The 16,533-nt window shown below is 55.5% G+C and overlaps 1 protein-coding gene and 1 long non-coding RNA gene across 4 annotated transcripts in view; one reads left to right on the top strand and one right to left on the bottom strand.

Moving 5' to 3' along the window:
• CPNE2 (copine 2) overlaps positions 1-13,603 on the top strand; it is a 55,237-nt gene extending 41,634 nt beyond the window's left edge. The window contains exons 13-16 of one of the 2 annotated variants that reach the window (XM_086350784.1): positions 3,205-3,256; positions 4,719-4,852; positions 11,602-11,838; positions 13,173-13,603. In XM_086350784.1, coding sequence (XP_086206910.1) covers positions 3,205-3,256; positions 4,719-4,852; positions 11,602-11,838; positions 13,173-13,280 — 531 coding nt within the window. In that variant the 3' untranslated portion in view covers positions 13,281-13,603. Of the gene's footprint in view, positions 1-3,204; positions 3,257-4,718; positions 4,853-9,056; positions 9,284-11,601; positions 11,839-13,172 lie in introns of those variants that run through there. The other variant, XM_086350785.1, reaches the window with a different exon arrangement.
• Positions 4,549-11,603, bottom strand: LOC147353282 (uncharacterized). Of its 2 annotated transcripts, XR_015145511.1 has the most exons (6): positions 11,031-11,603; positions 10,179-10,395; positions 9,624-9,701; positions 7,429-7,612; positions 6,402-6,636; positions 4,549-4,961 (listed from the first exon to the last, which is right to left on the bottom strand). It is a non-coding gene; the product is annotated as an uncharacterized LOC147353282 (long non-coding RNA). The 2 variants fall into 2 exon arrangements; XR_015145510.1 differs by lacking the exons at positions 10,179-10,395; positions 11,031-11,603 and having other exon boundaries at positions 9,624-10,102.
• Positions 13,604-16,533: the final 2,930 nt, after the last annotated feature.

A 16,533-nucleotide genomic window follows, 5' to 3' on the forward strand; every position in this document is an offset into this window, starting at 1 on the left:
GTCTGCCTCCCAGCCCCTTACCTTCCCTCTCAGCTAACTTGCCGTGTCCTGCCACGTGAAACTTCCTTTGGTCGTTCCCACCTCAGGGCCTTTGCACGTGGTCTTCCCCTGGCCTTTGGCCCCCTTTCACTGACGTCCCATGCTAGCCTAGAGGTCATTTCCTCTAGGAAGACTACCTCAGGCCCCTCCTGCCTGTCCTGGCATCGTCCTCCAGCACTTTGTGGGCACTCTGTGCTGGTTTGCTCATTGTCTCAGGGAGGCTCAATGCTCGGGGAAGGCTCTTGGTTTCCTTCTTGCTGTGTCGGGCTCCAGGCACACACACGGTGTGCAGTATGTGACTGTGGACAGTAAATTTGGGGTCTGGTGGGCTGAGCAGACAGAGGTGTTGGTTCTCTGAGTGGGAGGTTGGAAGAAGCCAGAAGAAGCATGTGACTCAGACGTCCACCCTCAGGACCTCAGTCCCTGCCTGGATCTGGTCCAGGTGAGCACGGAGAGGACCCCTGTCCTGGGTAGTGGTGGAAGGACTGACCTTTCAGGACGAGCCAGAGTTAGTCAGGTGAAGAAAGGGATTGGGCCAACGGATTGGCCTATGCAAAAAGGTCCAGGGTGGGAAAGAGCAGTTTATGACTCTTCCCACCTTACAGATGGGGAAAACTGAGGCTCAGGGAGGATGATCACTGAGGTCCTTTCAACCTCCTATGTGGCCCCAACCCACTGCCCTGCCAGGACCAGAGGGAATGGCCTCTGAAGTAATTTGGGACCACGGGCTATGCCCAGCCAGGTGGGGACAACAGAACCGTTGATATTCAGAAGGCAGTAGAGTCCCAGAACAAAGCTCTGTGGCTGGCCAGTCCCCAGGGGCCCCTAATCGGCTTGAGGTGGCCTCCAAGAAGCTTGTTTGTTGGCATTTCTCAGGCAAACCAGGGCAGCAAGTGTGGGAGGGGGCTGGGCTGCCACAGGTAGCATGAACTCTTATCCCCTGGATCCGGTCCTGGCTCTGCTCTAGCTCTGGCTCAGTCATGTGACCTGGGCATTCCTTGGGCTTCTCTGAACCTCAGTTGTTCCACCTGTGAAATGGAGCTGTTGGGTGGAACAGGTGACCTGAGAGGCATCCAGGGTAGATGGGTGACCTCCCACAGCCCCACCCATTTGACCACAAGGCCCTACTCTCCCCTAAATAAAGGAAAATAATAGGGAATGAAGAATGTGGATGGCTGAGAAAATGGAATATTAATCCATTCCTGTCAGAAGGGGGCTTTTCCCCCTTGGTCTCTAAAATCTCCTAAAATCTGATTTTGCAGGAAGCCGGCCCAAGGGAGACTTGTTTCCCTGGCAACCATTTTCCTCTCTCAGCCCCTTTCTGTACAAGCCCCCCTCTTAATCTCTGTAGAGGCTCATGAAGTTTCCATGGCAACAAGGACCTCCAGCCCCCACACCTGGAGCCCAGGCTGGGGACAGGGTGAAGAGGGCCCCTGGGCAGGGGAAGGGCCCAGGAGGGACATCAGGGGAATGGCTCCATGCCAGGCACTTAAGGGCTGAGGGGGAAAAGAACAGAAAAGCCCATTCCCCTGAATGGGCCGGGGTCTGCTGCTCAGGCCAGCAGACACAGGGCAGTGCTGGGTTGAATTCCCCTCCCATCTTGGTCCAGGAGGGCTCTGCAAGGTCAGAGGTCCAACCAACCCTTTTACCCGGCTTGAGGATCCTAGGCTTCAGGTTTCTTCTGCTGTGTGGTCTTGGCACCCAGCTTCTTCCCCTCTCTGGGCCTCAGTTAGTTTACTTGTGAAGTGGGGATGTTGGACTTGGCAGGGGCTTCCAGTAGTGTCTCGGAGCAAGAGCATGTCTGGGGTTGTGTCTGGACTGGAACATTCCTCCAGTAGCTGAAGGCTGGGGTCCCTTCCCCCAGGCATTTCTTCACCTTCCTATTTATACTCAGGAGAGGAGCATCTTCTCAGGTTAGTGAGTTTATGTGAGCGCAGGCGACAGCCCGACTTCAGTTCTGGTCCCAACGCTCCCCTTTGGTAGATGTGAGACCGTGGGATCATCTGGTCCATTTTGTCTCAGTTTTACATCTGTCACAGGGGGTGATACCAGACCTTTCTCTGAATTCTTGTGAAGAACGAGTGAGGGGACCGCTGGCAAGGTGCTGGACATAGGCTGCAGCACCCAGTTCTCAGGGAAGGGGCTGTGTGGCATCTCACTGGGAGACAGTGGCCGGGAGAGAAGGCAGACCCTAACCTCCACCTGAGCTCTGGGCCTCCTGCGGTCCTGGGTTCTGCAGCCACCGCAGTCTTACCCACAGCCCTGAACGGGGTCTGGTTATGGGTCCCTGTGTGGGCCTGTGGCTTCTGGGAGTGTGCAGGGTCACCTTTGGTGACCCTCCCAGGCTTGGAGCTGGGTCTGCAGGAACCGGGACAGAGCTCTCTACTCCCTGCCCTTCTGGCCCCATTGTGTTTCCTGATCCCCCAGTCCTGCTCTGCGTGGGTTTGTCAGCTAAGCCCCAGCTTGGCTCACTGGCATAAGGTGGGCTTTCTTCCAAACACTCGTGCTTATTAGTGAGATGGGGGAAGGCCCTCGAGGCCTGAAGAAGGGTAATTCTAGTTATGTGAAATTCTACCGTGAAAGCAGGTGGTGAAGGAGTGCTCCAGCTGCTCCTTGAACCCGTCACCCTCAGACACATCTCTGCCTATTCAGGGCTTCTTGAGTTGGGCGAGGAGGCAGAGACAGCCCTGGCCCCCCAGAAGAGATCGGGGTGGTGTAGAAGGATCTGGGGGTTTCCCAGGTGGCGCAGTGGTAAAGAATCTGCTTGCCAGTGCAGGAGATGCAAGAGACATGGGTTCAGTCCCTGGGTCGGGAATATCCCCTGGAGTAGGAAATGGCAACCTGCTCCAGTATTCTTGCCTGGAAAATTCCACGGACAGAGGAGCCTGGCGGGATGTAGTCCACAGGGTTGCAAAGAGTCGGACATGACTGAGAGAAGGGTGTCAGTTTCTTCTGTTTATGAAGTGGAGGTGGTTGGGCCTCGTGGTCGCTCAGAGCCAGCAGTAGGGGTGAAAGCAGATGCAGGGGGTGTCACAGCCTTGACCTGGGGTCGGGCAGCAAAGAGCCAGTCTCCCTCAGAGGGAGTCTTGCTTGGCAGCGGGTGGGCCTGCCTGGGTCCAGGTATAGGCCAGGAGGCTCTGACTCACCCGTTTCTCTGCATTTCAGGTCTCCCATGAGTTTGCCATCAACTTCAACCCCACCAACCCCTTCTGCTCGGGTGAGTGTCAAGCCCCCTGCATCAGCCCTGGTCTCCCTGGGTGGAGAGAGGGGCGGAGTTCAGCTTTCTGGTTTTCGCTCCTCTCCCCATCACACTTGCTCAGGATGGCAGATGGGGAGAAGCTGGAATTTGGAGTCAGGTGGCCTGGCATTCAAGGCCAGCTGTGCCTGTTCCTGGCTGTGTGAGTTGGAGAGGTCACTGCGCCCCACTCAGCCTGTGCCACTTCACCTGCCCCAGGGGAGGGAGCTCACCTCACTGGGGAGTCAGGTGAGAATAAAGCGAAGTGTTGACAGGAATCCCTGTGTAGATGAGGAGGAGAGGGCAGCAAAGTACACACCTGCCTCTAAAGCCCTCCTGCCCTCACGGGGAGAGCCCAGCCATGTCCTGCCCCACCTGGGCAGGGGTGCTGGGCAAGAGGGAAGGGCAGGCAGCGAGCGTGGTGTCTGTGCTCTCCCCGCCCCAGGCCTCAGAGGTTCTGAGCCTCCCAGAGTCAGTGAAAGGAGGAGATGGCAACCCACTCCAGTATTCTTGCCTGGAGAATCCCATGGGCAGAAGAGCCTGGCAGGTTACAGTTCATGGGGTCGCAAGAGTCGGACATGACTTAGCGACTAAACCATAGCACACACAAGAAGACCTTGCCTATTGTAGGCATTAAATAAGTATGTTTGATGTTTAAAAAGGAAACAGTGAATGAGAAGGGGTAGGGAAGAGGGTGGTCCCTGACCCCATGAGAGCTTCTAGCTTCAACTGGCTTCAGATGTAGCATCTGCCTTCCCTGGGGATATCTGAAGCTAGGTCAGGTTTGTATTTGGGAGGGGACTGCATCAGGTCACCACCTTAGGGACGACGCTGTGACTCAGAAGCCATGGGCCTTTGTCACCTGGAAGTGTGGTCCTGTCCTCCAGCTGGGGTCTGTCTGGTTTGGAGTGGAGACATTCTGTCCATTTACCTCATCTCTGGTCAGAGGCCTTCTGGACAGGATGGCAGGGCAGGCGGTGTTCTTAGGCTTGTAACGGCAGCTATTTACAGAGCACCTTCTGTCTGCAGGGCTGTGCAAACCTTAGTCCCCTCACCAACGCTGAGAAGCCATAGCATGTAAAATGGACCCCCACAGTGTCACTACAGGCTCTGCCCACTCCTTCTCCAAGAGGAGCCTGCTAGACCCCCCTCCTGCCAGCTTCCCAAGAGTGGAGATTACCAGCCCCTTTGACAGGATCAGAAAGATTTAAGTACCTTCCTCCAGGCCCCATGACTAAGAAGTGGTAAAGGCAGGACTGGAACTCAGGTCAGCCTCCATGTTCAGGGCTCTTTATTCCACCCTGGCCCTGCTCTCTGGGAGCTTCCAGTACCCCAGGGCCCAGACTGGGCATGGCAGGGGTGTTTGGGTGGGGGGCAGCAGAGAGTGGGTGCAGGGTCAGGGAGGACCAGGCTGATCCAGAGTCTTCTCTTCTCCCTGAGGCAGGTGTGGACGGCATCGCCCAGGCATATTCGGCTTGCCTGCCCCACATCCGCTTCTACGGTCCCACCAATTTCTCTCCTATCGTCAACCATGTGGCCCGGTTTGCAGCCCAAGCCACGCAGCAGCAGACAGCCACGGTGAGTAGGTGACCACTGGTGTGGACGTGCAGGGTGGGGAGGCACCGGCTGGGTGTTCTGCCTCTCTGTCCTAAAATCCTAGGTGAGCCCGGTGTTACTCTTAGTTAACCTGCAGGGATGGAAGGGGCTTGGGGCAAGCTTGCCTTGGTTCTGGCTTCCTCGAGCGCAGACTCCAGGACAGAGAGCCATTCCGTTGTTTGTGCTTAGCAGAAAATAGGGTTGTGATTATTGGGAAGTGCCTTCATGGGCAGAGGGAAACCTGGGCCTGGGGTCCCTGCAGCTCCCACCTCACACTGAGGGCTTTGGAACTGTCTGGCCCAGGTCTGGCGGTCAGTGACAGGGCTGCCGTGTGGCATCTGGAATATATGGCAAACAGCTGTCCTGGGCATTGTGCATCCCAGCTGTTCTCCTTCCCAGCTCCAGGCCCAGTACCAGTGTTGGGGGTCACCAAGTCTACCTCCCCTGCTGTCCACATCACAGGGCTTGTGATGTGAGTTGCAGGTCTTCTGCCACAAGTAGGCTGAGCCAAGATTGGGAACCGGCACCCACATTGGGGTGGTGGAACCTGGACTGTGATTGAGGCATGGGTCCAATTCCCATCCGACCAGGTCCCTGAGCCCCTGCCACAGTCCCAGCCCTCGGTGGAAGGAGGCTTCCTTCTCCTCTGGAAGGAAAGGGTTTGCTGCACAAGTGCTGAAGTCTCTCCTGACTGCCCTTTACACTCTGCCTCCATTCGCTGGCTGCCCCGCGGCCGTGGCCGCTGTCACCTCTCCCTGGACCCCACGGGCCCATGCCCCTCTCTTCACTTGCGGTGACCATCCCACCTCCACCTTGTTCCTGCCCCTCAGAGACACCAGCTTGTCTCCCAGCAGATCCTTTGTTCTGCTGTCTCCTCTGCCTGGAGGTTCTTCCTGATGCTGGCTCCGTCCCATCCCTCAGCGTCCCCTCAACTGCTACTTCCCTGCGGCCTTCCCTGAACACTCGCTCGAGCCTCTCCTGCCTTCTGTTTCTTCCTGTCTTGACTCTGATGGTGGCAGCAGCATCTCCTCCTCATCCCCTGCGTTTCTGTCTATTGTGTGTCTCCCGCACTGGACCCTCAGCCCCGTGGGGCTGCGCAGTGTGTGTGTCGTGTCTCATCTACTGTGCTGCGGTGGACGCTCGTTTTCCGGGAATGGATGGATTTAAATTGGCCCCAGTCGTGTGCTGTGCACTGCACGAGGAGCTGGGGGAGGCCTCTCTCAAAGGCAAAGGGAGCGGGTCCCGTTCGGACTGCCTGGAGGAGGGAGGCACCTGCTCAGGAGGTAGAGGTTGATCTCCCAAAGATGGAGGGGAGGTTATGAGAGAAGACGACACCGGTCAGCCTGGGGAGGCAGGACAGCGCCCCATGGTCTGCACAGGGGAGGCAGCAGAGGGTCTGCGGGAAAGGGGGTCCTGGGGTCAGCCTGCCAGGGTGTGCATCCTGCCCCTGCCTGTTCATCACTGTGACCTGGGTAAATCACTTACCCTCTCTGAGCCTCGTGTGTACCATGGGAATAGTAATAGGACCTACCTTGAGGTGGTGGTGTTAGGATTAAAATGTGATAACACACCAGCTGGCAACCAGTGAGACTTGAGAACGAGGAAAGGCGGCAGAGGGGACAGCAGATGCCGGTGACGAACAGGAAGGAGGTCACTGCACGAGGTTGGTTCGAAGGCAGGTGGTCCCGGTTGTTTCTGCTCCAGGGACCATGACCTGCTCTAGTCCTGGCCTTGGTGGTAGCAGCTGACGGCTCTGAGCCTGTTTCCTTTATGAAACGGGACAAGTAAGCCCACTGGAATGGGAGGTAACTGGGGAGGACCTGCCAGTTGCTTTTTTAATGTTCCTGGGTTAGAACTGGAGAGGGCAGAGGGAAGGCAGCCCCTCACCTCACACACTGTTTGGCTGCCTGCTGCTGCCGAGGCTACTGTCCCGCCTAGTCTTTTATCTGCCTGGACTCACTTTCAGAGGGATGGAAGAATGGCCTGCATTCTTGTTTAAGCGTAAAAGATGGGGTGGAGCAGGAATGGAGCCCAGGGTTCTTCTTGGGCTCTTTCAACTGCCGAGCAGGGGCAGGAGTTGAGGTCCTGAGGAGAAGTGGGCCAGTACCTGCTAGACCCCCAGTCTGGAGAGGCTTGGGCCCTGGGGATTGCCAGGAAGGTATCTTTGTGTTCTGGGGAACAACTGCTGAGGGCCCTCACAGGGAAGAGCTTGGCCCTTGCTCTGAGCCAGTCTTAATCCTGACCAGTCCTAATCCTCACAATACCCCAGCCCCTTTCGTCATGACCAGGTCCTTCCAACCCTGGCTCCCTCACCCTGGGGAAGCACTGTCACCCACCCTAGGTGTGACCTCGGGCCAGCATCTCTGGGCTGCAAGAGGCCCCTCCCACTCTGCTGCCTTCACTCCGTCCATATTACTGCACCAAAGGTGGGGCTGCCTGATGGTTCAGCCTCAAGCTCTGGGGGCCCACTGACCTGGCTTACATCCCAGCTCCCCCACTTCCTGACAGTGGGACCCAGAGCAGGTTGCTTAAGCTCTCCAAACTTTGGTTTTTCTCACCTGTACAATGGGAATGATGGAACGCTGCCTGCCTAAGGGAAACACTGCAAGGATTCAAGCAGATCGGCATCCAAACTGCTCAGCACAGAGCCTGGAACTTGACAGCCCCTAATCAACGTGGGTTGGTGAATCTTCTGAGGACGCCTCTTGGGCCGGCAATTGGTGATGCTGAGCTCATTTAGGCCTAAAGCAAAAGGAAGTGATCTGTGCATTACCTGATGCTTTTGAACAGCCGCTGTTTGGGAAACACTTGGTGTGGCTTCATCCTCCCTGTCCCCGGCACACGAACATGCACGCACACCCACACACAGGAAATCAAGAGCAGGTGGTGGAAGCATCTCTCCAGGCAGGCCCGCGCTCTCCCATTCATTCACACAGCTCAGTTCTACAGTGTGTTTCTGTGCAGCACTGGGGAGACCGTGTTCCCAGGCCGTGGCCTCTGCCCTTCCAGGGCTGGTGGTCTAGTGGGGAGCTGGGCCAGGAGACAGCAGCTGTAATGCCAACCGATTAAACCTGTGATGGCAGAAGCACAGGATTATAAAGGTGGCACCTACCCCAGACAGAGGGCTCAGAGCTGGCTTCCTCGAGGAGTGATGTCCAAGCTGAGACTTGGAGGCTGCTTAAGAGTTGGTCTCACAAAGGGTGGGTGTGTGTGTGTGGAGTGTCCCAGGGAGAGGGAACAGAATAGGGCAAAGGCTTGGAGGTGTGGTGTGTGGCGTAACTGAAGGAAGGGGTGTGTGGGGGTAAGGTTGAAAGGTAGGCCAGGTCCCAGAGACGCCTTCTAAGCTAGTGAGGAACCTGGACTTTCTCTTGAGGGCAGTGACAGTCACTGAAAGATACTAAGTTTGGGTGGGACCACGGGCCTCTTACTGTGGAGAGCTCCTCATCCTCCCCTCTGCCCTGGGCCTTCCCATCCGTGGTCCATTGCTGGTTGGCTGCCTAGGCAACCAGTGTCCTAATGGTGGGTGGGGCAGGGGTGGGGGGCAAGCTGGAAGCAGTCAGCACCCTGGGAATCTCCCTCCACTCCCCACGGCCCTCAGCTGCCAACTTCTCAGAAGTAAGCTAGGAAGGAACGAGTGCAACTTTCCCGGACTCTGCCTGGAATTCTGTGGTCAAGTCAGTTTCATATAAATCAAGTCACACGTTAAATGTGTTAGGGGAAGTGACTACTTACAGCCTGAGAAACCTGAAAAAACCTCTTGGGTAAGGGCAAGATACACTCCATCTTTGTAATGTGTTGGGGATTTGGGATCTGGGTTTGACCCCGTGGCAGCTGGTCATGTTTATGGAGCACACACAGGGTGCCAGGCCCATGAGATACAGAAGGCCTGGGGGGAGGGGCTGCCCTGAAGAGCTCTTAGGGTGCGGGGGGTGGGGGTGTGGAGGCGGGGAGAGGTGTCCAGAGGAGCCCTCCCCAGCGGGTTTTCGCTGGCAGCTGAAGCAGAGCTCAGGCCCCCAGGGAGTCTCTGAGCTGTGGCTGGGGAGAGTTCCCAGGCAGGAGGTAAACCAGGAAAGGCACGGAGGTGGGAAAGCTTGGGGTGGGGTAGACCAGGACTGTCTGTGGGGACAGCAGAGGCCCTGCCCACGTCCTCCTGCCCGACTCCTCCTTTCTTTCTCCCCTTCCACAGCACCCTCCCCATCTCTCCTTTGATGTCTTGGGGATGGGATCGTGGACCCCTGGAGTTGGAGTAGACCTTCAGGCTCCTGGACAACCTCATTTTTGCTTGGGACGGGCATGAAGCCCAGGACTTGTCAGCGGCACTTCCAGTGCCAAGGCTGGCCCAGGCTGTTCCCTGGAAGGCCCAGCTGCACAGATGCTGAGGCCGGGCACATCGGTGTGGGCACTGTGGGTGTGTCTGGCTGGTGCACAGGAGTGAGGGTTGAGAGTCCCGTGCCATGCCTCTGGGCCCTGCCCTAGGCGGCTGTCCTGGACGTTCAGGCTTCCTGACACTGGGGTGCTGGGGGAGGGTGCAGAAACCTTTGCCCTGCCAGTCCCCACTATTGGAGAGACAGCTACTGGCCACCGATACCACTGTGGCAAGAGCCCCAGGCTTGGGCTTGAACCTTGACTATGCCCTTCCTGGCTGAGTCCTTGAGCAAGTCATTGACCCCCTCAGCCTGTCTCCCCGTCTCCAAAAGGAGAATCCCAGTGTGAGGGTGACAGGGAGTGTGTGGTCACTGCCACCATGACTCACCCTTTTAGTTGGTGCCTACAGTTCTGCAGGAACCCTGGCCTGCGTGCTCCAGGTCTCCAAATGTAGACACGTGGCTGGCTGAAAGGGAGGAGTCAAGAGGGCCGTGTCAGGAGGAGGGTAGGAGACTGTGGTCTGAGCTGGACAGGGCTTGGAAACCAGCCCCACCCACTGAGTGGAGAAGCCTGTCACCCAAGGCCAAGCTTCTTTTCTGTCCTCATTGCCAGACTTCTCCTGCCAACTTAGGTACTCCAGAAATACTGTCCTGGACCATTTGTGGTAGGATAGCAGTGGGTTAGAGGGCCACAAAGAGAAGGGGGTGCTGGCTGGCTGGGACGATGGTGGGCTGTGAGGGGACAAGCGTCTGGAAGGGCTTATGAGGTGACCCCCAACCAGAGGAATGGGGACTGGCAGCAGCAACCTCCACTGCAAGGATTCAGGCTGCCATCTCCATAGCAACAGGTATCCATCCCCAGCCAAGTGATCAGTCTCTTAAAGGCACAGTGCAGAAGTTGGATTACTGTTGGGGGTTGGGGCTTAGGATGGTGGGGTCCATACCTCCATGCGGTTCATTCCTGCCTTCCACAGCTGTGCCTGGGAGACAGGCAGGAGAGTAAGGAATCCTTGATGGCTGAACCTGTGGTCTCCATATGTTTTCCAGTCAGTGGACGGCTTTGCTGGGTGAGAAGGTGGCCAGATGCTGACTTGGGAGCTGGCTTAGTTCTGTCCTTTTTACCTCTATGACCTTGACTACTCTGGTTCCACAGTGACTCTCCTAAGAATCAGAAGGGTCAGACGAAAAGGCAAAAGCTCTTAACAGAGACTGTTAAGACCACAAGGGCTTTTCTGTTCATTTTATGGATGGGGAAAACTGAGTCCCCAAAAGGGGCCAGGGGGTGCTAGGCACAGAGCCAAGCTGAAGAGGAGATCTCAGGCAGCTGGGAGTCCTGGGGCTTCTGCCCAGAGATCATCCAGTGAGCTTTCCTGAACTTCATTTACTCACCCCCATCTCCACAGTCTGTGCTATGGCCACCTGTCACTTACACTAATTATTATTCAGTATTTTTTTCACTTAATTTTATAAAGAAACAATAACCCACTGTGTAGGAAAAGTTAGTTATAGAGTTAGGATAGAGAGTAACAATAGAAATAAATACATCAGGCAGCACAGTGGTAGTAAGGTCTAGTAGTAAGACTGCTGTCTCTGGAGCGCTTAGGTTCCTGCCTTCTAACAGGGAGGGTTAGCAAGTGTGACACACTGGCACCAGACAGACTTCCTCCTGGGTGCAGTTGGTAGAATTCAAAGACCACTGCAAAGCCAGTACCCTCCCACTGTGACTGCTGCTGTGTCTGGGATGTGCCCAGAGTCTGCTTGTTGCCAGTAGACCCCACACTCCCAGAAGCACTGACCTAGATGACCTGCTTAGCTCCTACAAGGTCCGCTGTGCTGATGGGGGATGACCAGGGTCACAGGTGTTCATGTGCAGGTAGAGCAGAGAAGAGTAGGCTTGTCTCAGAGTCCACAAGCCAGAAGGCATCTTCCCCAGCAGCCGTGGACCTCGCTCTGCCGGGGGTACAGCTGTCAATTACCAAGCTGCTACCACATGGCTGGCGTGGTCTCTTTGAGAGGTGTGGGAACTCCCATTCTGCAGATGAAGAAACTGAGGCACAGCCAGTTGAGACAGTGGCCCAGAGTCCCACAGTGTAGCCACTTTCAGAGCCAGGCCTGGAGTCTGGAGCTCTCAGACTCTCCTGAGCTGGGAAAGGCAGAGGAAGAGAGCAAGCAGTCTGTGCTTCCGGCTGTGATAGGCCTGAAGGGCCCGAGCGTGAAGGGAGGTGCCTGCGATCTGGCAGCAGCTCTGGGAGAAGCGCCGCCTTCCTCCCAGGGGTCAGAGGGGTTGGGGCGGGTGGGAAAGGAGGGAGGGGAAGGGCAGCCAGGGGCCCTGGGCTGTGCTGAGTGCCTGCTGACCCCCTCCCACAGCAATATTTCATCCTCCTCATCATCACGGACGGTGTCATCAGTGACATGGAGGAGACGCGGCATGCCGTGGTGCAGGCTTCCAAGCTGCCCATGTCCATCATCATCGTGGGCGTGGGCAACGCCGACTTTGCGGCCATGGAGTTCCTGGACGGGGACAGCCGCATGCTGCGCTCCCACACAGGAGAGGAGGCAGCCCGCGATATTGTGCAGTTCGTGCCCTTTCGAGAATTCCGCAACGTGAGTGTGGGCGCAGACTGGGGAGGGGGCAGTTACAGGACCCCAACCAGCACAGTTAATAATCCAGGCTGAAGGCGCTGGGATTGCCTGCCTGGTCCTAGGCTCTTCTACCCTCAGCTCTGTTGACTACATACTTCCTGAGGGCTTACTACACGCCCGGGGCCATGCCAGGCCCTGTCCCCAGATGAGGCTATGTGACAGTCGCTGAGCACTTGCTTCAGCAACTCAGGGGAGCAGTGCCCAGTCCAGACTGGGACTTCAAGATAGGGGTTCTGGGAGGACCTGCCTTCTAACCCTGAACCAAGTCAGAATTATGCACGTGGGGCAGAGCATCCCAGGAGAAAGATGAGAGCAGAGGCCCTGAGGTGCGAGGGGCTTTCCTGGGATTCATAGCTCACCAGCCTCCTCACTTCAGGTGGAAAACAAGGCCCACCTTACAATGGCCTCCTCTCCCTGAGGGCTTCTCTAAGGGGGAACTGGAGGCCTACTATGCTCCTGGAGTTGGCTCTGGTCCTTCTGCAGGGGACCCAGGTCTGCTTACAGGGAGGCTGGCATTAACTTCTTGGGCACTGCCCTTGCAGCAGGGCCCACAAGCAGCCCCAGAGGCAGCTCTCAGATGCCACCCTGTACTGCCAGCCTGGAGCCTACCTCTCATTCGACGAGAGGCACACTGTGTTCCTCTCCTCCTGGCCTCTGCTGCCTCAACCATAAGGACTTCGGGGTGCTGTGGCTCAGGTCCTGGGAGCTAGTCCCAGGAAGAATTGGCCACTCCAGCCTGGAAGCAGTGGTACTCGCCTCTGCGCCCAGTACCCTGTGGGTTTGCCTGAGCTGGTTCAGCTCCTTCCTCTGAGTGTGAGCTTCCTGAGGACAAGTGCTGAGCACTGCCCACCCAGGCACCGCACGGACACTGACCGAACTCCTGGTGTGCCTGGCCTGTGTCTGGGTGATGAGCAGCAAATCAGACAGTTGCAGCCCCTTGATCCTGACCAAGGAGATCAGGAAATGTTTGCAAGATGAGTAGGCTGTGCAGCCCGCCTCCACCGTCTCTTTCCCCCAAAAGCCTCCTACAGACAAATCCATCCTGAAATGTTACTCCTGGGCACGTGGAGTGCTCAGGTAAGAGTCACACTTAGTGTCAAGGCAAAGGAAAGCGCTGCTGAGGGTGGGATTTCAGGTTTGAGTTGGATGAGGGACGCTAGTTTTAGACAGCTCTGGTCTTCTGGTCCAGCTTGTCCTCCAGGGACACTTTCTGTATCAGCTGCCTGGGTGTGGTGCGCCTCCCCACTTCACCCAGTAATCCTTTCTCTCTTCTCACTCTCCACCCTACCCTGCAGGCAGCAAAAGAGACCTTGGCCAAAGCTGTGCTGGCAGAACTGCCCCAACAAGTTGTTCAGTATTTCAAGCATAAAAACCTGCCCCCCACCAACTCGGAGCCCGCCTGAGTGCCAGCCCTCACCCAGCAGCAGCATGCCGGCTGGGCCTCCTGCCCTCCCCAGGAACATGCACGCTCACCCTGCTTCCTTGTGGGTGGCCCTTTTTTTTTTTTTTAAATGATCCACATTTTTATTTTTTACAGCCGGACCCCCACCCCCAACTTCCTCCAGCCCAGCTGGGCTTCCTTTGTTGGACTTGACTGATGATGCTTCCAGGCCAAACTGGCTTCCTGTCCTCCTCTCCCCATCCTCGCCACTCTTAAGTATTGAATGTACTTTGTATAATTTTAGTGGAATTATTATTAAAGAGAATAAAATTTTTACAATCATAATCGGCTTTCTCCAAGTAACTAGCTGCAGACTCAAAGGAACGTGTCCCCGCTGCCTACTCTGTGGTAGCCTGCACCTAATTCCTCCTGTTTTTTTAATACTGTGACCATGTTCTATTTGTTATACTCAGGGTAATAAAGGAGTTTTGGATGTCCCTGTGTCAGCTCCTTCCTCAGCTGGGACCTGACAGGCTCACTGATCTGGGAAAGGAAACATGAGAACGCCTTTCCCCCAGCAAGCCTGTGAAGTCGGTACCATCACCTCTACCTGGGGACATGCATTCCACACAAACAGAATACAGCTGTTAAACTGGCACACAGCCTGGCACATCATGCGTGCTCAATAAACATCTGCAGCAGGATGGAATGCATGAGCCCTCACCAGTGGTCGCAGGCCTCCTGGGCCCCGGCAGAGCCCATGCTGCCCTGGCCAACACACATGGTGCCCTGCCCTCCCTCTTGGTCCACACCCTGGCCTATGTCTCCCCAAACCTGCTCCCCCCACCACAAGACTGCAGTCGCTGCCACCTGTCTGCTCCTCCTGGAGGTCCTCCAGGCACTGGGGTACACCCTGTGGTTTACAGCGCGTGAAAGCCTCTCTGGCTTCAGGATGCTAACTAAACAGGGCTGCTTTTGTCCTGGCTGCAGACGTTGGTTTCTCTCACAGGCCCCACCCTGGGCTCAGGCCCAACCTCATGAAACTAGCCAGGTGACACATCTCTGAAACCCCAGAAGTCCAGTTCCCTCCTCAACATAACAAACATCTTTCTCTCTTGTCCACTTCCTCCTTGGAGGTCCAGTCAGGCCCTACGCCACAGGCCTGAGTGCAACCAACAACAGACATTCATATTAAGCACTAGGTTTCCAGCTCCCCACTAAGCATATTACAGGCATAATCTTGATGAACCCTTCCACCAGCTCCTGCCTATGACCATTTCAGAGATGAGGAAACAAGCAGAGGCTAATCAAATCTATTAGAGGCAGAGCCAGAATTCAGCTCCAGGTCTGGCCAACTCCAGAGCCCGCACTTGTTCAACTGCACTGACTGTCTTCCTGAGACTCTACGAGGCCATCTTCTGCTCAAGCTGCTAATGAATTTGCCCTTCCTCTCCAATGAACTGGGCAGTCAGTCATCTTAACCTACTCTCCCAGGTCAGCAATTCTTACACCAGTGGCCTGCTAGATCGGGATGGTGCACCAGGCATGTTGCTACCTCCAGGTTCCTGGTAAGTTCAGGATCTGGTGTCCATCTGGTGGGAGTGAGCGAGGGACATGTATATCCTAGGCTTCTGATGCGTCTGCTGATTCGATGGCCACCAACTCGGTTGAAACATTCTCGAGGACATCTTCACCTCTCCTGAGAGGGCTGCAGGACTGCAGGGAGCTTCAGTGACATTTGGGAAGTCACAGCCCACCAGCCAAGGGCCATCTTGGCCCTATGGATAGAATCCCAGGACTGGCACCTCTGCTTCATACCCAGCCCTTGCTCAGGCCAGCTGTAAGACTGCATGGTGGGTGAAATAACACCCCACGACTGCTGACTTTACCCTCCTGTCTGGTAGCTGAAGTGAGTCTAGCTAGATGTCATACCCAGGGAAGTTTGTACCCAGTTCAGCCTGGGAGAATCTGTCAAGTTCAGATTGACCAGAGGCTTCTCTAGTGGAACAGCTTTCTCCTCCCAGCCCCACATCCTCTCCTTGGCCCCCAGGGGATGCGTATATTGGGGAGACACCTTCTGATGCAGACCTCTCCCGTACACCTCCCCTTGAGAATAATTTACCAGACTGGTGAAGCTATGGGGACTGACATCTGCTGGATGGGTTAAGGCAGAGTCCCTGTCTTGCATCAGGCCCATCATAAAGGCTCAAACTCCTGTGGACCACCTACCTCAGTGTGCTGCCGGCAGCCCCCACTTCACAGCCGCACAAGGGAGCAGATCTAGTCATGTCTTTCTTCCCGCTTCTCTGCCCGATGTTGGATGGATCAGTCAAGGAAGCCCTCTACTCCCAGTTGGTTTGAGTTCACCGGGGAAAGGAATGTACTCAACTCCTGACCAGGTAAACCACCACGTAAAAACCAAACCAAATAAGTCAGTCCCGGGGGTGTAACATACAGCACGTTGACTATGGTGAATAATACCAGCTTGTATATTTGAAACTTGCTAAGACGGTAGACCTCAAATGCTGTCATCGCGAGAAAAAGATGGTTTGGTAACTGTGATGATAGGTCACTTCACAATATACACAATATTGAATAATTATGTTGTACACCTGAAACTGTTATATGTCAACTGTATTTCACTAAGAACAAACCACGCCTTGGTGCTATTTGGTTCTTGCACATGGATAGCAGGATGAAAAGTAAACTCAGAAATCTCCTTCACTCTTGAGTCACCTCCACTAAGGCCTGGGCACAAGCATTTGTTTTAAAGTTTCATTGAAACCACAGAAACCCAGACTTACAGGCTCAAATTAAGATTCTGGTTCTGACATCTGCCTGTGTGACCTTGGGCGAGTCACTGAATCACTATGAGCTTTAGCTTCCTCTATAAAATGTAGAGAAGGGCTGCTTCACGGGACTTTTTTTTCAGGATGGAAGACACTATAATCTGCAAACATCCCACACATCCCTGGTCCAACCACAGTGGGCCCTCAGTAAATGCCGACTGATGAACAAATTAACATTAAGGGATACGGATATGCATGACCATGCCTAAAACTGAAGGAGACGCCCAGCCGAAGACCTAAAGCTCAGAGCAGACATTGTCTCATGGTCATGCTGACCATTGCTCCGCGGAGCTCTGATGCTGGGGCCCCATTCTGCCTGTTTGTGGTGTGACTCACCTCTCCCTAAACCCTTGCTCCAGCAGGTAAGGGAGCAAAATACCAGCCCCTGCCAGCGTCACTAAGGCAAGAATGCGCAACTGGCTTTTT

Source organism: Bos grunniens, chromosome 18, assembly GCF_055505025.1.
Source record: "Bos grunniens cultivar Pamir isolate PY7600 chromosome 18, Bosgru_T2T1.0, whole genome shotgun sequence".
Classification (NCBI taxonomy): domain Eukaryota; kingdom Metazoa; phylum Chordata; class Mammalia; order Artiodactyla; family Bovidae; genus Bos; species Bos grunniens.